At 40.1% G+C, this 21653-nt stretch overlaps 3 protein-coding genes across 5 annotated transcripts in view; 1 reads left to right on the top strand and 2 right to left on the bottom strand.

Moving 5' to 3' along the window:
• The window catches only part of agap3 (ArfGAP with GTPase domain, ankyrin repeat and PH domain 3), a 259851-nt gene that overhangs the window by 110719 nt on the left and 127479 nt on the right, over positions 1-21653 (top strand). For 2 of the 3 annotated variants that reach the window (XM_080033721.1, XM_080033720.1), the window contains exon 18: positions 430-3436. In XM_080033721.1, coding sequence (XP_079889847.1) covers positions 430-663 — 234 coding nt within the window. In that variant the 3' untranslated portion in view covers positions 664-3436. Of the gene's footprint in view, positions 1-429; positions 3437-21653 lie in introns of those variants that run through there. The other variant, XR_013845012.1, reaches the window with a different exon arrangement.
• gbx1 (gastrulation brain homeobox 1) lies at positions 9905-11592 on the bottom strand (the record flags this gene model as incomplete). The annotated part of the gene is made up of 2 exons (XM_080034349.1): positions 9905-10419; positions 11142-11592. The coding sequence occupies 2 exons, from the start codon at positions 11590-11592 to the stop codon at positions 9905-9907; spliced, it is 966 nt and encodes a 321-aa protein (XP_079890475.1).
• Positions 14406-18678, bottom strand: asb10 (ankyrin repeat and SOCS box containing 10; the record flags this gene model as incomplete). Its single annotated transcript, XM_080033505.1, has 5 exons — positions 14406-14594; positions 15149-15262; positions 15805-16309; positions 16971-17238; positions 18354-18678. 5 exons carry the CDS (start codon positions 18676-18678, stop codon positions 14406-14408), a joined length of 1401 nt encoding a protein of 466 aa, XP_079889631.1.

Below are 21653 nucleotides of genomic sequence, written 5' to 3'. Positions count from 1 at the left end.
GGGTATTTGTTAAAAATATGTTTAATATATTTTACAAGAAAAATTTCCAAAATATTTAAAAAGGCTAAAACTAATGTCCCCTTTCCAAGATCCCAAGGGTCATTGTAGTTTACCCTTAACAAGTATTTTACCCTTAACAAATACCTCTTGGGACAAACACACCTTCCAGTTGTACAAACTGAATAGGAAAAATAGGTAAAACTCAAATGAATAGATTCGAAAAGGATAACTCGACTACAGTGTGCGCTCCTTGCATATGGTAATTCTGTTATCCCATGTTCCCACTTTTGTTTGAATAACCCCCTTTTTTAAATTAGAAAATAAAATATTAATAAATGCCCAAATTTTCCTTTTGAAATGTGTGATTTGTAATATGTAAGATTTAATACCTGACCTGACTTCCATACCCGTCATTTTCTCCTGCGACAGTACGGTGTGGACGTGAAGAGTCGGGACGCTCGTGGCCAGACGCCGCTGTCCTACGCTCGGCGGGCGGGCAGCCAGGAGTGCGCGGACATCTTGGTTCAGCATGGTTGCCCCAACAACGATGCGGGCAGCCTGACGTCCGTGGCCACGCCCAACATGAGCCGCCGCAACCCCAACCCGAACATCAACAACAACAACGCCCAGTGCGAGCTCAACCGCAGTATCAGCATCATGTAGAAAAACCCAGAGAGCAGCCAAACCCCATCCCTGTCTCTACCCAGTACTCCCACCTCTGCTTCACACTGTGTATCCCAGAAATCAGTACCAATGGAGAGATGTCATGAGTGATGGACTTATTGTTGATATTCCACTACGCTGAAAAGAAGTGGGTGCTTTGGGGTTCGGACATTGTACATTGTTTGTTTATATTGTTTTTTTTTATATTTGTTTTGTGTGTTAAAATTCATTCAATCTTGGTCTGAAAAGATCATGATCAGCTTTAAGCTTTGTTTTTTAAAAGCATCAACCAAACAAATGACTTGCTTTTGGCATTCATACCTACCCTACGAAAAGCATTTCCTTAATGCTTGGAATATTTCCTTTTATGTCTTCCCCCTTCTGCGACATGAACTGATTTTTTATAATGAGCTTGAATGAGAAACTTCCTTCGAATTTCCAAGTCTAAGCATGCTAACATAACAACTGTGAGGAATAGTTTCTACAAGTGACACAACAATGAGAACTAAATCTTCCATGATTTCAATGGCTGTTACAGCTTTTGTAATGATGCATGTCTCCAACACATCTATCAAACTCTTGACATACTATTCGTATACGAAAGGCAAAGCAATTATAGTTGAAGAGTCCAAATGATTAAGATTCTTAATTTGCAGGCAAATGGGTTTGGATCATCATAAAGGAGTTGATTGCAGATTTTCCTTATCTGTTATCGTGATTCTTCAGTAAAAGTGTCCATAACTATATAGGAATTAAGGGGCTTAATGTTTTATGACCATTGAGCCACATGGCTTTGTAAACGTGCCTATTCAATTAGAATTCATTCAACTTCAGAGGTTTGATTGAAACTTAAAATGTAACCATTATGATGTCTTTCGTGGAGTAATTTTCAAATTGACTAGAATGTCTTGATAATTGTTTAACATAGATTTTCCGCAGTTTCAAACCATAAGCGTACTGGAATATAATTTGTCTAAGAATGGTCCTCTTAAGAGCATTTACTCTTTTGTTGCTGTGAAATACATATATAAATATGGTGCTGTGTTTGTCCGCATCCATACATAACTGTACGATACGTGTGTGCTTACGTCTTCGTCTGTGACCACATGCGGCTGAGAGTGACTGGGCATTTCTGTTTGTGAACATTGGAGAAAGGGCACTGCAGAGAAGACGCCTACAGTGAAGATTTGGCGACATAACTGTGTTTTAATGTACAGACATGTTCCTTCATCTTAGTCCTTATAAGAACAGTTTGAACTTACTCTGACTTTAAGAGTAAAGAACAAAAACAAACAAAATTAGCAACTCTTTCCTGTTCTTGCCCTCCACCCGTCCTGAGAACCTGTCAGCCTAAAAGCAGGGCGTTAACTAAAACTATTCAGTGACTTAAGCAAGAACTGCATTTAGGGATGTAAAAGGAGTAAGGAGTATAATAATTAGTATGTCTCTGTTTTCATTATTCCAAATGTACAGTATAACACAGACATGGTTAGCCTATTCATTTATAGTATAGGACTTGGGCAACAAATTAATTCAGGTGGGGTTGTCACAATGTCTTCGTTGTATTATCCCTTTTATTAAACTGCCTTTCTTTGGAAGGTTTTAAACCGTCTTGATTTTTAGTTTACAAAGGCAGGATTTATGTTTACAGAGCAAGTTATTTACTTGGTTATCTTCCCCGATTCTGTTGAGTGATTAAGAGTTCCCAGTGAAGGTTGAATCTCGTGGCTGGTTTTTGATGTCTGTAAATGAATAGTTTGACCGTTTTGGAAATAGGTCTACACTTTTTTGCTTTTTTTTAATCAGAAGATGGATACTGTAATGTAATGTTTGTCTGTTAAGTATGCTGCTGGAGCCCAGGAGGCAATAAGCGCGGCTTAGCAAACCGTTAACCACCTAAACCCCTCTAAAAAATTTTTTTTATTTTCAAATTTTCTTAAACAATATATATTATGTTTTTTTTATTTATAAGCTTCAAAGATTCTGGTTGATGGATTTTTGAACATTTGAGAGAGCTTTGCTTACTGTGCCCTCCTGCTTCCAGTCTAGCCTATGGTAACTAGGATAAGTAAAGCTAAACAACGCACTTCCTGGCTGTAGATCCATTCCAAACCACAGGCATGAGAGTATCTTACTCTCTCAGAGCGAATTAGCATATTTCCTAATATAAAGAAAAACAGCCACACATTCAACCTTTGTGTTTACTTCTACTGTACAGTGGTACTGGCCTTATTTCTGATTTCTACTTGATCGACTTTTCCAATAAGTACATTTCAGTGTCCAAGGGGATTATTGAGAGGAGTTTAATGTTTGTAGTGATGACCTGAACTCTTATTTACATCTGTAGATGCTGAAAAGAAACCCTAGAAGGTTGCCTGTTTTCCCCCAAAACTTAACATGAAGTACACATATGCCTATTGTTTTTATTTCAAACAAAACTGGTTTTAGGTCAACAGTCCCCTTGACCCATTAACCATATTTTGATTTTGATTTTTTGCCCCCTTGTTTGTTTCTCTTTAGCCATATTTTTTAAGGTACTTTCAGTTTGGTCTCGACACTAACCGACCGTCTTTGGTACTTGTGTATAATGATGTACATTTGACATATTTATAATGCAGTATGTAAATATCTTTTTTCTGTGTTTTTTTGTTGTTTTTTTCAAGTTCATTTTCCTATTGTTAATTCCTTTTTACGTTCAGAACGAGAAAAGAAAGTGAAAGCTAAAGAGTAACTTGTATGCTTGGCTGCTTAGATGACTGTTGAACTATTAATAAAAACTCAAATAAAACGAAGTAGCCTTCCCTGTGTTTAGGGCAATCGACACATTTAGCCAGTGTTTGCGCTTGTGTTCCATCATGCTCCTATTGCTTTACTAAAAGACCTATTTCAAATTAAAGGTCTTCCTATTTCTCTTTGAGGTATTATAGGCCTACTGCCATTTCAATACAACGTCATCATGTGTCTGAGACAACTTCAGCCAAGCCTGTCTTGAGGTAAGTAAAGCAACCTCTCCACACTTCCTGCTTGTGGGACACCCTCACACACCCCCACCCCAAACAGTTGCTGAAAGAGGATTAAGATAAAGAGCCAGGCTTAGTGTCAGGCAGCACGACACTGTGTGGGGAAAGTGAAAGGTCTCAGTGTTCCGAGGAGTCAAGCCCTAACTAATCCACTTCTTATTTCCTGCTAATCTTGTCTCAGCATATCTTCATCCCCTTCCTCTCCCTTGTTGACCGGCATTGTTTGAGCTTTATCACCTGGTTTGTCTTTAGTGTTTCCTCTTCCTCCCTCGGCGCTGGCTTGACATGGATCCCTCGATGCCCAGGGGTCACGCTTAACAGGCCCCGAAAACTGACTTTAATCAATGGGCTTCCTTGCTAGTGGTAATAAGGTCGTACATGAGCGAGCTCTACAAAAATAAGGATAATCCTGTCCTACCTTTCTTTGTTTTTTTATTTGTTATTAGGATTTAGCTATATTTAATTCAGCATGTGATGACAGCCGGTAGGTTGTTGGGATGCTGTCAATAAAATCGAATCAAACCCCACCCACAAACAGACCTATTGAAGCAGATCAGTTTTTGACTTTTACATTTTTAACATTATTTTTATTTTTTTTACTTTGTCACCTTTTTTGTTATGTAGCTATGTGAAGTTTTATAAAGAAAATCTTAAACCTGTTTGGCCACTTTGGAGCAGCAGAAACAAGCATTAAACACAACTTTGACATATTTTCACCTTAAATGTGGCAAACTTGTTCGCAAATGGTTGCCCATTTACACCTCTAGTACATTATGGAGCATCATTGCCGTGCTTGTGTCCACCTGATGAATGTAAGTACAATATTAACTCTCTTTTAGCTCTGTTTTTTTTGTGGCAGAGCTGTAAATGCTTAGTTATGTTCCCCAGCTAGTGGCTCACATTTTCTGTCTGCCAATTGCTGCTGGGCAGGTATTTTTCAGTGACTTTGTGTAGCGGTTTCTTTTTTTACTGGAAATGAGAGCACAGAGATTGAACCAAAATAGTAAAGTGCGGTTGGGAAAACCCCCGAGAAGGATTAGATTAGAGATGCTAAAATACACTCAAGAAGCTCAATTATGAGAGGAACTGCAGAGTCAGGTGATGATTATCTGAATTTGTCACTGCAAGCAACCATTTCACATTACTTAACCTTAACCCGATCACTTGTTTAAATCAGAATATTGATTATATAGCATTAGTTTTGATGCCAAGTCTGAAGAGGCTTCAGGTGTCTGGATGTTAAGGCCTCGCTTGAATGAACCTTTAAACTGAATAGTATTTATTCTACCACTCATTTGAAATATAAGCAAACATGTCCTGTTATTTATCAGTAGCCCATGTGGCTTGGCAGACTCATGACCACTGGTGTTTGCTGGTGGTGAGACTGGAGCGCTTGTTTGCTTGCAGTTCTGTGTGTGTTTTGATATTTCATCAGGCTCTGCTAAACAGTGAGGAGGGCTCTCTGCCGCCCACCTCTCCTCGGACAAATTGCCTGCAAGATTGCAGAGGTGGGTCTGAGGCTGATGGATGGGTATACAAAGACCTGACGAGACCATATTTGCAAAACATTAAATCCATATTTCCATAACATGTAGGAGCTGCGTGGCCATGGGGCCACTTTAACAGCCTGTTAAGCAAGCAATTCTGTGACGTGCCCGGTCGTAACATAAATGTTTATATACAGTGGTTTGTCTTGCATGTTTGTGTCAACCTGTCCTCCATTTGGATTGGCTACTGTTGCTCCTCCCCTTCACCATTTGAACCAGTATATGCCTTATTAAATATCTGTATATATTTTAGTTGTGTAGTAACAGTATACCCTGTTGCACGAACTGAATCAAATAAGTTGTTTGATCACAGTATTGTTCTCAAATAATATTTGTTGGTTACATGATACTGTGACACCCAAAGTCTTCTTGTTTGGTGTGAACACGGTCAGCCATAGACCATTCAAGACAGCAACAGACAAAAAAGCACAGGTACAGTATTGATATAAAAAAATGGCTCTGTTCCATATACCCTTTGAACCTCTTTAAGCAGTAATTATATCAGTCTGAACATCTCTCCATGTCCTGCATCCCCCCTGACCTGAACATCCATTTATCAATTTCATCCTCATCATGTACGACCGATGGTCTCCTTGTTGCCCCCTGCCCTCTCTGACTGCTCCTGAACTCCATGTCTCCATTTCTCATTTCCATATCCTTGAACCCCCTTGCTAATCAGCAGATTTCAGCACGTCCCTGCCTCTCTTTCTCTCTCCCGTTGCCAACCTTGTGGCTGCTTCCTATACCTGACTGTGCTATCTTCCTCTCTTCCTTTGTCCATACATCCATATCATGTATTTCCATTTCACTTTCAATATGGAACCAACACAAACAAACAATTTCAGGGGCATTTCAGGCATGAGAGTACAGTTTCCTTCTCCTTTTCATTCACAACTAGTCCATTTAGCCAATTTGTTGGCATCACCTTCTCACATACAGTATATGGAGTCCTTTTAATCCTGTTCTTGTCATGTATATGTCCTTTGAGTTTTAGTTGGTATATGGTATATATATCATCTCTTACATTGAATAAATATCCTGGATCCTCTCAAACCAGAGGCTCTTTTTTGGTGGTTTCAGCTTTGTACCACTTCCTAGTCATAGCGTTATCGCTTCTTTTGTCTTATACATAAACGCTTGGCTGCCATAGCTCTCTCTCCTCTTCTTCTTCTTCCTCTTCTTCTGCTTCTTCTTCCCTCTCTCTTTCCCTTCTCTTCCCCCGTTGGCTTTCGCCTGCATTTCTCTGTTAATTTGCCTGAGAATGCATTAGCTGTAATGAAGGCTGAGGGCCGAGGGAATCCTCCAGGGTTCCATTAATCATCCCCCCTCAGACAGGCAACCTTGATTACAAGTGGCAAGAAATTCATTTAGAGCCGGGCCTCTGACAACTCTTATCTCCGCCACTAGATCTGACTCATTAGGCAGCCAAATTAAAGCTATGATGGCCCTGATGAAACTCATCGCTTGTTTATCTTGTGCGATTTGATGCATCTGCCCATACATCACTGTATAGCCACCGCCGTCCCGGACCCTCCCAAGAAGTCAGGCCTTCAAGTCGAACGCTGCCGAGCAGCCTGCACTCACACACACACACACACACACACACACACACACACACACACACACACACACACACACACACACACACACACACACACACACACACACGCATACACCAGCAAGTAATGAGGTCCCTCACTTTCCTTTACCTCCCTCTCTCTCTCTCTCTCTCTCCAGGTGGCAATGTGGAAGTAAGTGGTTTAATGTCTCTGCTGGAGAGAACTTGTGATATTTTAATTTATGATTCAAGAGGCAAGAATGGTACAGGTGCTGTCTGGAGACGAGGTGTTCATTTAAGATGTGGCTTCAATGGAAGAGAGATTATCAAAGGTGCACTATGCAGTTTCAGAGGGGACAGGGGTTTGTTTACATTTGCAGAACCCGCACATGTGTACAACACATACCGTATTTACTCTACATTTAATTCTTAGTATCGCAATATTCTATTATCATACAAAAAAAATTTCACTTCTCCAACAGTTACATAGTGCACCTTTTAAAACGCCTTCACAAAACACACAATATTGGTTACAGACAAATAAAGTGGCATGATTTAAGTTGTTTGGTGTTTTGAATAAGCAACACTTATAAGATGTCACCTTTTTAGTTTGAAGTGTAAATGCTAATTCATGTTTTCCTACCAAGCAACAATAACAAACAAACAAGTCTCACTCATAGGATCTTGATGAAACAACCAACATGAACCTTGTCTCATGGTATGGGGGTTGTGTCATGGCTCCTTGTTTGTCACCTCCACCGTGCAGCTCATGGTGACTGAAATAGCCATTGCACCCTGGCACAACGTCGTGGAATTGACCGTCTACATTAGTCAGCTCTTTGGACCTTAATAAAACTTCCACTGCTCCTTCGCACGATCATCACTCCTTGGAATCCCCATCCAAGTGTCACAGTCTTGATGTATGAGCTGGACAGTGGAACAAACGTTATACTACTCATGGGTGCCCAAGGTCACCAATATGGCTATTCATGCTCCGAGGTCAAACTGAGATAACATCGTTTTGAGTGTGCGCATCCATGAAAGGCTTGGGGGTGTATAAAACGTATGATAATAACGTGCTCCCTGCTGTATTGGAAGAAGACTTTTACCCAAACCCACCAAATATGGGCTTAATGCTGATTTAAAAGGAGGGCTGGTTAGTTTATATTGATCAAATATCTGAAGCTTCTCACCCTCGCCCATACCTCATCAGGTGCTGTCTGCAGGAGGGTGAACATGCATGGTTTGAGGCTTGTGAGCCTATTTTGGAGAAAACATTTCTATCATCTGAGGGGAAAGAGAAATTATTCCAACATGAGCCTTTTCTGGAAACTGTTCAGAGAAACCCACGTCAAACCAGAACCATGCATATGAAAGTTGACATAAAACATCAAGCACTGCTTCTGCCCTGTTCCTGTAATTGGATAGCTGTGTGGCCAGACATTGTTTTAGTTACAGATCATTTTAATAGTGCTGCTCTGTAATTTTACATTCCCATGTAACTTTCCATGTTTGGACTGAGGGCGCAAGCCGTGGCATTTATTTGCTTATGTAACTATGGACTTGCAAAAGAGGTTTGTAAATAGTAATGCTGTTGTAAATAATTTTCTTCTAACAGTAATATTTATTTTTTAATTTTTCTAATTACAATTCATGAAATATCCTCCCATTCAAGCATTCATTCAACCCTCATTCTAATAACTATTTTAGAATTCAAGTGTCAGAATGACTCTGTAAACATTGAGACAAAACTATGTAGAAATAAGTTGTATGTAAGAAAATTACCCATTATTTAAGAGAAATATTGTATCATTTGTGTGACACAATGTGATATTCCATAGAAACAAAATTGGCTTTTTTTCTCTGTAGGTTTTTTAATTGGATTTTAAGCCAATAATATAAGTGCCTTACACCACTTTTTGTTGGGATTTATATTCATGCAAAAAAATTGAGTAATATCCAAAATAAAATGTAAGTTCTAGTGAGGGCTGCTGTTCCTTTGGTTCAATCTCTTTCTCTCTCTGCAGTGACTGATAAATAAGTTAATCACAGCGTGTTGAATGTGCCCACTCTAATGAGGATCCATCAGTCCACTTGAGACAACATGGCCTCCTAAAGAGAAATCAATCAGTGCTGCTATTGAGAAGAAAAAATACATCAAAATGACCCATCTACCTTTCAGGTCCTGGTTTTTCTGTGGTGGGAAAAGTAACATCAAGGGATTTAAATTACCAAATGTGTAAACAAAGCTGCATCACTGAAAGCTGTAAAATATCAGTGAATTTATAAAATATTAAAGATAAATGCACAGTGTTTATGTTAAATCTTTCATTTGGAAAAATACAGAAATATTGTCGTTATGATATTTAAAAAACGTCATAATTGATATTTAAAAATGTGTCAAATAATGTCAAATAGTCTGTAGTTATAGGCTCCTCTCATCGCTATGTTTTGCAGTATAGGCCACATTTTCCATTTTAACACGATGATGTATTTTTTGCAACCGTTAAAACATTGTGACTATGCCTCTGAACAACAAAGATTCTGGATTTCAATTTTCGTATAAAGCGATTTATTAGGTCAATATACTTTACAGTTGTCCCTTGTTTGGTCATTATTTCCTTCAAATCTTTCCTTTTTTTCTTCTTCTTCTTCACAAATAGCTGTCAAATGTGGTTCCTACAGTTGCCAAACAAGATGTAAATAAAACACGTCTTTACATGCAAATCGTATAAGAAAACACACAAAAAAAAATAAAAAAATCCAGCTTCACCAAATGAGGACGTGCACATAACCAACAGAACGTTTTGGCCCTACATATAAATACTTAAAAAAATCTTTACAGTTTCATATCTCATAGTGCCCATTTGTACCAATTTTTTAATCCATCTATATTTACATATTCACAGGACAATAAATAAAACTGACAGCATATTGCCAAATAACTGATCCGTCCGGGAGCTTCTCCTATGCTCAGTCTCATCTCAGACAAAATAATCGGATCCTCCTTTTTGTGCTTCATGCGTTCAACAAATCAGTGGAACATAGAGTCAATGTAGGCCTAAGTGTTCTTTTTTTCTTAATCATTCATATTTTTTGCATGTTTTCATCAGAGTTCATGGCCTGGTCCCTTGTTCTATTTGTTGATGCTGACTCCGCACTGCAAACCTGTTGACGTGCACGGGGATGGGGACCACAATTTTGGGATTTCTCACTGGTTCTCCTGACCGGTTGTTAACGTTGCCGGCCTTGATCCGTTTCCATTTGGCCCTGCGGTTCTGAAACCAGATCTTCACCTGCACCTCGCTCAGTTTAAGTGCGTGCGCGATCTGAGAGCGTTCAGTCAGAGAAAGGTACTTTTTACAGTGAAACTCCTTTTCAAGTTCGAGCAGCTGCTCGCTGGTAAAAGCAGTTCGTCTCCTCCGGCTCTTCCCTGCCGAGCTACCGGTCGGTAGCGCCTCCTGCGAGCCGCTCTTCAGTTTGTTCTTTTGGGACAGGGAGCCACAGTTGTTCCCGTCCGAGAAACTTTCGTTCTCGCTATCTGCGGAGCTGTCCTCTCGATCACTGCACGCGGCGTCCGCTGATTTTAGGTCCAGCTTCTCGTCGTCTGAGCTGTACAGTTTGGTCTCACCTAGGAAAGAAAAAGGGAAAAATTAACAAACAAGATTAAACACAGTCACTAGTTCACGAGCCTGCAAACCAAAAGCGACCATTACGCTTCACAACATTAGACGTAAATCATAATGTCTTTTTTAAGAGGCCGGGAGAGAATATAGTGAAGAACATTATTTTTTATAAAAATAAACAAATAACATAGAATAACATAAAAAAACATCAAAAAGAACCAACTTTAACTGAACTCTTAATGAGCGTAAAGTGATTTCTCATTCGTGAAAGTGAGTTTTGGGCAACTTGGAACAGGTTTAATTTCCTAACAAAATCGTTTTGCTGAAGTTTTCTTAAAACGTAGCAGAACATTATCTTCAATTCGTTTTCATTAATAGGCTATAATATAATGTGATTAATACTAAGGAAATAAAAAAATTATTACATTTACAGCCTGTTCTTTAACAGGACAGTGTCTGGGCCGACAGGCTATAGAGTTTAACTTTCATCAGGTTGCATCCCTAATAATTTGGTGCTTTGCAATAAATGTTGTATAATTAATATGTCTGTCAACGGTGTCCAAACTGATGTGAGATGGATTTCACTTTTAGTCCAATTTGGGTGGATCGATTCGACACCAACAATCTCTGCTTTTAAGTATTTTACATACAGTGTCCAGTTTTTACGCAACCGCCATAGGCTTAGACTGGATAAAATACCGTAAATACACGATGAGGCCTAGCTTACCTGATATTGTTTGGAAAGTTTCCGAGAAGTTCAGTAGCTCGGAGCCCTTGTCCCGGCTGTGCAGCTCTTCAGAGTGCGGACTTTCCTGCCTCCTCCCCACGGGATCTGCAGCGCTTAAACGGGGTCCTGGGAGTTCTTGCGGTGGGTAGAAACTGTCCGGCGGATCCGAGAAACTAGGCATCGTCGTGCTGAGCGCGACCATAGATGGCACCCCTTGTCCCAAACTGGCACAGAACGTGTTCGTGAGCCGTCCCGCGAAAGAAGCCAAAGGCGCGAGCGGTGGTATACCAGATGTTAAATGCGAGTGGGATAACGAATGTGGAATAACCAAAGGTCTGTACGGCATGAACATAGGGTAGCCCGTGTAGAGCAGGTGTCCCGTTCGGGGCTGAGAGTTACCTATCAGGGAATCGATTGAAAACGCCGTCCCATGGCCGCCTGGTCTCTGCATTTTTGCAGGCGAACACTTTTCTGTTTGGCGGAAAAACAAATTTGGAAGCTGTTGGTGTCCTTTTCCCCGTGCGACGCACAAAACTTTCACTGCAAAGACAGAGTGAATTGGAAGTAGATCCTATGCCGTGTTGTCATCCCTTGGAGTGGACTTCTGCTTATCCGGACCTCTGCAATCTACGTCAGTCAGTCGGGCGCTCTGTTGTGTGCTTCCCCACGACCGCTACCTTTTCCCTCTTATTTGTCACACACTGTGACATAAACACACGCTCTCTCTCTCTCTATCTATCTACCTCTCCTCTCTCTCTCTCAGCAACTCCTCCCTCCGACCCTGTGTGTGTGTGTGTGTGTGTGTGTGTGTGTGTGTGTGCGAGAGAGAGAGAGAGAGACAGAGAGAGAGAGGGGGGAGAGAGAGAGAGGGGGGGAGAGAGAGATGAAAAGGGGGTGTTTCCCTGGGGGCTCATCCATCTTCCTCAAATTACGCTTCATTTCCTTATTCAGCCTCTGACTTTTTGGCCGTCTTGAGAGGCGGTAGTTTCCCAGTGGAGAGACCAAATAGACGGATCGCACCCCCCCCCCCCCCCCCCTGGTCCTCCTCCTCCTCCCCCTTTTGCCAGGTTCACCATTGACTGCAAAACGGTGTGAGAGACTGCTCCAGCCCTTCCCCTTCTATAATCGTTGACCACCAACCCAATCAGCTATTATTAATTTTGATTGATGATAAGTAATTACTCTGGATTCAAGGGGGCAGCGTAAAACAACGGTGACTTTTGTTGAAATATTGGGGGCCGATGGGGCATCTGAGTCGAGAGGGAGGAGAGAGGCAGATGTTTCTCCGCTCTCCGTCCCATTCTCCGCCGCTTAAAAACAATTGCGCTCGGCTTCAGAGGGAGAAGGAGAAAGAAAAAAGAAGTGCTGCAACAATTGTTCCCCAGAGAGAGATACTCTGCGCGAAATTAGATGCAGATAAAAGACGTTTATGCGAGGTCAACTGCGCTGGGGGGGGGGGGGGGGGGGCACGGACACAGGGGCCAAAGTCAAAATTGACTGATTCACCTTTGTTTGTACCTACTTGGAGGGAATTAATAAAAACAAATAAAACTAAAAGTTTAAAAAAAGGGATTACAAACGTTTAACGTCTCTCATATACATCCCTCTAAAGGGTATTTTTTAATATTATTATTAAATATATATTCTAAATTATTAATTAAAATGTTCTTTTCATTTTGGAAACCGATATTCATCCCTGATCAAACATGCATGTGGAGGAGGGAAAAAAAATCACATTTCTCTTTTCTCTCAACACTGGTTTAATCGCAGATCATTTCACCTTTTAAATGGCAATGGGAACTGATGATGATTAGCCCTATTGAGTCCTGGGTGCCCGGGCTCTCCAACTGGTCGTCTGATTGCACGAGGACATAAACATATCACCACCGACTCTGATTAGCAGTGGAGGGCCAGGCCGGGCTAATTCTTGTAATTGCATGTGACTCTAGCAGCACCACTTTCTTTGATCCACTGGGACCAAATCGCCGAGCGCCTCTCTCCTCATGATGTCACATAGCTCATCTTTACACTTTGTTATTAACGAAGTTTAAAAAGAAATACATTAATTTAAAAGACCAAATCAAATATACATTATACTGAATATTCAACATTGTAATATATGGTCATCCGTTTTAAATATAAAATATAATACGACCAAATAAATATGCCTTCAACCTGTTAAAACTTGATCATTTACATATTTTAATTGTCCATAGAGATACAATCGTGTCACTGCTGTTTTTTCAATTTCAATTTTTAATTGAACTTTTTTGTTGTTGTTGTTTAGGCTTGCTGATGAGAATGACTCATGAGAGACTGACAGGTGAAAAACTGAAGTCTTGCCATTTGTCATTGTGTCCAGAACTTGTCATTCATTTCTGGATCATATGGCAAGGTGAAAGAAGAATTACATGACCTGAGCATTTTGATAAAGGCATAAATTACAATCAGTATTTGACATGATTAAATAAAATGATAAATACAAATCTTTTATGTCAATGTTTCTACTTAACCTTCTTTAAACTCAAGTGTTTAAAAACTAAATATTAATCAGGTTTATAAAAAAAAAATCTGTCATTAATTTTTTACTTTCCAAAAGAAAATTGTATAAAAAAAAAACAATACCACGCAACAGACAACCAGCAGACTCATTATAGAAGAGATAAAAAAATATATAAAATACAAACATTACATTTTTTTTACTGAATAACATGGCATGGTGGGATATTCAAATTCATATCCAGCCTATTTTTGATGTTGAATACCTAATTAAAAAACAAATCGGAGGGAGTAATTATGCAAATATTTTATAGCAATGTACAACACATCATCACAATGCACATTAACATCAAACAACAACAATTATTTTGTATAAAAATACAAGCATCACAGCATCTTAACTATCAAGTACAATAGTAAAAAAAGAAAGAAAAAAAGATGCAAAGTAAAATAAATAAAATATAAAACATACAATTGCATAGCTGCTCCTTTGCTTTATCAGCTCTGGTCTCTAGCTCCCTCTTGTGGTGCAGAATCAATCATGTAGCTATGCTGAAAGACAGATCCGGAGAAAAATGCGACAGAGAACAAGCAGCTTCTTCAGCCTCCCAAAAAACTTACAAAATGTGTGAGTATCAATTTTTAGTGCTAGAGCGACTATTGCTATTTTAGTTGGTTATAATATATTGTCCTTTCTCACATGTAGCAGCACTCAACCTGCATCAGGACCAACACACCTAACTCAAACCTGCACCAAGTGTTTATTCAGTGGACGTAGCCTCTGTACTCCAGCAGCAGGTAGTTCTTGATGAAGGTGGGCAGATCCAGTTTAGGGATCACCTCGTGTAGTGGCCGGCCCTCGAGGAATTTCCTGACTTTGCAGCGTGCCAAATGCTGCAGGGAGCGAGGAGTCCTTTCCAAAGAGAAGACTGACTCATAGAACCCTTGATGCTGCTGCTTGGATAAACACACATATCAAAACTAGATCAATTGTCTAAGCACTGGTATTTGCCTTACTGTACAATCAAAGTTAGTTATATAAAGTATATTTAGTAAGCAATTTATCTAAAATTAGCTATGTTCTAATGTAGATATGAGCTCTTTGTGATCAAATGAGGCTCAGTTAGTGTGGTCCACACACCCATTACAGCTACAAGCATGGCTCACAACCTTTAAAATATTTTTTTTTTAAATGTTGATGATCTCATACAATCATCATAACGTTTTTGCAAATGAATGATGTTTTTAAAGGCCTAACCTATTTCAGAGTATAACAGCTGTTAAACCATCAAAACTAATTGAATCAGCATTGATTTAGTGGAGCTTTTACAGCAGATACTGTGCCTCAAAAAATGCAATGTACTGAAATTCCATAATGACATTGAAGAAGATATAATTCAAAGCAATATCAAATGTTAACAATATTAAAAACAAATAATTAAAAAAACACATTGAAAAAGAGGCTGGTTAAACCCTATACTCGTGAATCAATTATCTGACAGGCTTGCCTTAAACACCTCCGATGACACGGACTCGACCCAGGTGTCAGTAACTTTGAGTTGACTGTAGTCATTCAGCAGAACCTCGATGGTGCGTGGAGACTCAGAGCAGTGCTTCAAAACCTAAAAGGACCAATGCAACACAGAGCAAAAGCAATCCGATTCATATAATCATCACTTAAGTTCATGAGCGAGCTTGCCATAGAACTGAAGAAACAAAGTAATTAAACACTTGTGAAATGAACAGATTGGTCTTCCCTCCAGGGGTTTAACTGGAAATTATGCAATTAGTGCTAATTAATCTCCTATTAACACTTGCCTAATTAGGAACCATGCATTTTGTCTAGTGCACGTGGGTTCACTGATAGTTGTAGTCTGTTTCCCGCAGAGAGTGCAACACTTCATGTTGTGTGTCATGAGATAGGAATGATTTGAATGTGAAATTGGGAAGTCTGGAATATTCCGAGAATCATTTTAGTGTTTCTAGACTCTCAAGGTGTTACATATGCAGTTAATGCTCATCGTGCAAAACATAAAACCTTAAATAATTATTTATACAGGCCACTCCTGAAAACTTATTTATGAATGCTTAACGGCCAATAAATGCACATGCACACATTTTATCCTTTAGTATTTTTAGATTTTGTGTGGCTTGGATCTCCTACCGTGGGCAGAGCTCCAGGCCATAACCGGATAGAACCGTGGTTGAGTAGAGCACGGACAATCCTCTCAGGTTGATAGGGAACCTTGTAGCACACCACCTTCAGAATGTTGTGCATGGGGGTTTCACCACCGTAGTTCATTTCGTTTACTCCGGCACCATTGTCCAGCAGCAGATCCACTATGTCGGCATTGACATTCTTACAGGCCATGTGCAAAGGACTTTGCTTGTCTTGGTCCATGGTGTGCACGTTGGCCCCTGCCCCCAGCAGCATCTGGCACACTTTGAAGTACCGCTGAAGGTCCCCCAGCTCCTGGGGTTGCGAACATGCGGCGTTCAGGGGCGTGAGACCTTGGTCGTTCTTTTTGTCCACTGCAGCTCCGTAGCGCAAGTAGAGCTCAACGTGGTCCGGGAGGCCGTTCCTGGCTGCTACGTGTAAGGGAGTGTCATTTTCATCTACAGTGCGACCATTGATCGCCGCGCCGTACTGAAGGAGATTCTTCGCACACCTGTGGACATAATTAAATAACGTTTTATTGTAATATAAAACAAGTTGTGTATTCCCATGTATACATAAAATAAGTGGCTCCCAAACACACCTTTTTTTCTGACACACAGTCCTATTAGATGAACCAAGGATCCCTTTATTAACACCACACACCATTTTTACAACCATGCTTAATTATAAAGATTTAAAAAACCCAATGTCATTTAACACCATTTGATAAAAGTGGGGAGTATTACAATTATTTGCTTACGTTACATTGATTCATAATTAGACAGTCTTTTTTGGCAAAAGGTTGGATCAGGTTTTTATTAACAACTTTGAGTGGTTATAATACCAAACCCACTAGTTTGGGTCGGTGCTGTTGAAGTCTTAAAGAAAGAAATGACACATGATGTAACCTACCCATTTTTTGCTTTACTACTGCAGCCTTCTGTCTAGTAGCATAATAATGGTAACTAGCTGATTTAGCAAACTTTGGATAGATAGGCCTATTGTTGTTAACTGATTTAAAATAATGTTTCATCTTACACAAATTTACAAAGGTTTTAGCATTCACAAATCTTAAAAAAAACTAAACATAATCTTAATGTACCACTCCATCTAAATCCCTGCTTTAGATTAATCACTGCCATAGACTTTCTGGTTTACTCTGTTTTACTCACCCAAAAGATTCGGGCCTTGAACAATCATGCAAAGGCATGAGGCCGTCTTCAGAGACAGCATTGGCGTTGGCGCCATGGACCAGCAGCAATTTGGTACACTCAGTGTGGCAGTTTTCACAGGACTCGTGCAGGGCAGTGATGCCCCCAGGCGCCAGGTCTACATCGGCCCCACGCTGCAGCAGAAGTCTCAGGCAGTCAACGAAGCCTCGGCCAGCTGTGATCTGAAGGGGTGTAGTCAGCTCCTGCTCATAGCTCAGAGACCATAGTCCTGCCAGTGGGGAGTACAGTTTGCATTTAATCTACTTTGATCATTGTAAATAAAATAAAAAGACAGTCAAATATAAGTAAACCATGAGTAGTTTCCATTTGAATTAGAACCTACAACATCATGAGATTTTCAAAATATCACTGGTTGCATGACTCAATAAAAACTACTCGATAAAATACCCAATAACTCTCAATAAAATACCATGATTTCCTGAAGAAAAGTAACACCATAACTTATTTGCATGACTACTTGCAAATATAAACCTACTCAGGCCTCTGTAGTTAAATCTGAAGTTCTTCCATTCCTCGATGTTGCTGGTGTCATAGATGGCATCGATAAGGTGGACATACTCTTCGTCGTCAACAATGCTGAGAATTGTCAGGTCATCGCCCACAAGCAGACAGTTCCAGAACTGCAGGACACACCCTGTGGCCTTGGCTGTGGCGATCACATCGTTGCGGTACTTCTTTGTCTTGCGCCATATAATCTTAGGTGCTACATAAGCCATTGTGGAGCTAACTAGATAGTTTTTTGGTAGGGTGGTTGGTTTCTCCCTATGTTAACACGCACTTATGCTGGTTGTTTGTGCAGACAGGGCTATATCAGGGTTGTGTAATGTGATATTTTGGTTGACCCGGTAGACCTCGCCAGTGCAGTGGTATGGGCCCTAATGACACATGTGTTACTTGTCAACTACCCAATGATTCAGTTTATCCACTGAAGTTAAACAAGCCCATTATCAGTGTTGTGTATTCTTACAAAATTTCAAGTCGAGCGCGTTCATTTCCAGGGACTCAAGAAACCAAAAAACAAGTAATTTGCAAAATAACAAAAAGCAAACTGCTTGTTTTGTCTTCCACCGATGGTCTTAATTGAATCCAGTTTTATTGTGTGGTGGACATGATGGTTTCTATAAATATTAGCTTGTATTCTGTTTCTATAAATATTGCACCAGTTAGGCCTACATATTGCTGGTGGTTTATTTAAATAATTTTAAAGCAGGGATTCCTTATTTTGGTTGATGTTCTTAAGGAGATGCAATAAATCTACAAAGCTGTGCTGAATCATATGCATTCCGAAATCAATTCCTAATGAAGACAAATGTTAACTCCTACCTTCCCCTGTGGCGACCCAGCGCATGTCCCCTCCTTGTGGCTCGATGATGAGGCTTGCTGTGGCTCCTCGAGGAAAGAGTTGCTGTATAGCCTCCAGGTCTCCTGTATACAGTGCGTTCTGGATGACCACATCATGGCAGACAGCTACTGGCAGGGCAGTGCTGGGCCTCAGACGTGCCCTTTCCCTGACTTCCTTCTTTAGCATATAGCTATTGAAGTGATGGGAGGACAGCTGCTTCTTGTACTTGTTTCTTTCCAGCATATCCTCATCCATTTCAAGAGAGCGTAAGGCCGTGGATGAGAAGACAAAGCTGCCTCGCGACATGCTGAATGGATTGCCGGCCGCTCAGGGAGAAAAGAAGTCTTGTTAGATGGGTAAAATTGAGAAAAGGAGACCGTCCAAAATGGCCTTTCTCTCTTCCCTGTTGTTGTTTCCCCCTCTCTGGGCAATGTCCACTGTGTGCCTACCGGCTGTTCACAGGGTTGGTTCACAGAGTTGTTTTGACATTTGGCACGAGACCCTCCCTGCAGTGTGACAAGTAATGCTATTTTTATGTCTCACATGCAGCCACTTGAGCCTCTCCTATTTGCCTCCAGCAAAATTACAGCCATGAAGCGTTTCTGTCAGGCTGCAAGTATCAAATGAGTTAAATAAATTCATGTTCAGTAACTACAATACATCCTATTTTTTGTTTGTTATAACATGTTTTTGTTTTTTTATTACACAGTATCCTATTAGAACATTGCAGGGAGAATGGGAGCTTTGCTTCCATAAGAAATAAAGCAAACCTTAGATAGACAGCAGGTAAAATGGAGCCTAGAGTGTGCTGAGCAAAAAGACCTTTACCATTCCAAGCAGTTACTTTACACTCAACTACTTAAAGTGACAAACATTTGGGCAACTTTTAAGGTCAAATTTTTTTTCTTTGAGGAAAAGCAAATACAAAACTCTATTTTTAAGCCCTTGTTCATATGTGTTTAGAAAATTTATTTTTCCGCTCAGAATTCTTTTCTCAAGAGCCTTAATGGATTTTATGTATCCACATGGCTCCCTGCATTAGAACATTAGGCTGAATGACTGGCAACCGCTGTGTCACTCTGCCACCACGTGTAGTGTTCTGATGGCGGAGGGATGGTGCATAATTAAGCCTCTTAAGCCTACTCGCTATAAGCTTACATTTCTTTTGACTGATGGACCACCATTTTCGTGTGCTGGAAACATTCTATCCAGTAGCAAAACTGGTCCCATCTTTTAAAAAGGGATAGGTTTCATGGTCAGCAAGGATGACTTTACTTTTGACTTTTTGGTGGACACTTTAATTGGACACATAGTGTATTAAAATGCACATACTATAATGTCTGTTTATCCACCTCTGCACATCCAGATGCTTGTAGTCTTTGTGGAAAACAAGGTCTGCACCACAAGTGGAGAAATATGTGATATTTGTGGGGAGGTCTTACATTCTTTCCCATTTGAAAACATGGAAGCATCACTGCATCTCATCTATACCTTAATGACTGTTCTGGTATAGAAATCAAGGTCATTTATTTTATGTTACAGTTTGGTAATAGATGCCACATTAAACTGAAGGCGAGTAAGAGTTTCAACTTTGAAAACACACATTACCAGAGAGAGACTAGGAATATTGTTTTTGCGGCTGGAGTACATCCTTTTAAATGATATACATAATGAGTTTATAATATGCATCTGGGCTACCTCCTCTCTACTTTGATGTCTTCCAAATGGCCCGGGTGTCATCAGCAAAACATGTAGGCACTTTCCCGCCTCATTGACTCCCAAATGTATTTTAAATATCATTCCTGGGAACGCAATTATTTAAAACGCTGAACTAAACACTTACTAATGGGGAAAAAGACAGCGACTTCGATAAATTCATTTCTCAAATGGTGGGCATTCATGTTTCTTTCTTTTTTTTCCCTCTGTGAAGCGGAAGCAACTCTGATGACAACAAAAAACATCAGCAGTAGTAACACCCCCTGCCCTCACAGCCCCCTGTGGACATATTAAATCTTTGGCTTCCTCACATTACCCACCAGTAGCTGTCTCTCCGACGTTTTCTGCATTGTGGTCAACCACGTTTCTCTCCCAAGGCGGTAAGAGGATGGACATCAGCAACTGCCCTGATGAGAATGAGGCACTTCATTTATGCAATCATAGGCAATTAGTTCCCTCTGATTATGTGCCTCTTAATGCTGTTTTGAGTACTGTGGCACACAGTAATACAGAAAAAGATTAAACTATAGCCCTCCCTCCACACTGAGCAGTCATTCAATATACTAAGAACATAATGAAATGTACACAGTAATTACAGTAATATAAAATGCTAATGGGTTTGCAATTGCATCAGCTGTTAGTTTAAGACAGAGTCAGTGCACACAAAGAAAGGCTAAGTTTAGAGAGTTGGTCACCATCACATCCAAGCACTCGGTTATCCTTTTGGTGTTTCTTATTTGAATGATTTATGCGTTAATTATTGTCATTCCAGTCAAAAAACATAAGAACATGTTTGGCATATAGGCAATTCTGGTAAGAACAATTAATCTGCAATTTACACAATTCAGTTCACATGAAGTTTGTATTTCAGAGATAGAACAATTGGGAGGTCACCATGGAAACATGATAAGAGATAATGAGCATGCTTAATTGGCTCGGGACATTATCAAAAAGGGAAGCTAGTTGCTGCATTTATACATTTCTCTTATTGTTCTGATTCACATCTTGGCTAAGTATTATTATCTTTGATATCACCTCAACTGATATGGACTCAGACACTCAATACGGACACATTAAAGCAGAGACACCCTGTCTGCTAGAAGTCTTCAATGCCTTTAAAGCACGTTTAATAGCCAATCAACACTGGGTTACTTCCATATGCATGGATCTTTTAGAGTCTACAAAAGCGCTTAGATAAGGTACTCTCTTTGCAAATCTCCCCCAGGGAGGTCACAATGCTTGAAATGTTGGTGGAGAACCTAAATGAATTTATAGAGCCTCGAATTGAACAGTAGCTCCAAACTATTCTGTGGAAGCATGATTACTTTTTCTGTACTCTCTCAGCTCTAAGCCCACCACCTATAATGTATTGTATCGGTCTTTGCAGATTCCAATTGTCTCTCAATGCACTGATCACCACGCAAATAGCCCTCTGTTTCATCATGACAATTGAGAGGTTCATATTTCAACCTAATAGTCCTGTATAACTTTAACCATCTATCACAACCTCATTTCATTGCGGTTGCAGTTAATACGCGCTTCCCTGCCAAGTGGAACATTTTCTA

This window comes from Ammodytes marinus (assembly GCF_949987685.1).
Source record: "Ammodytes marinus genome assembly, chromosome: 9".
In the NCBI taxonomy this organism is placed as follows: domain Eukaryota; kingdom Metazoa; phylum Chordata; class Actinopteri; order Uranoscopiformes; family Ammodytidae; genus Ammodytes; species Ammodytes marinus.
This window is presented reverse-complemented; position numbering and strand designations above follow the sequence as displayed.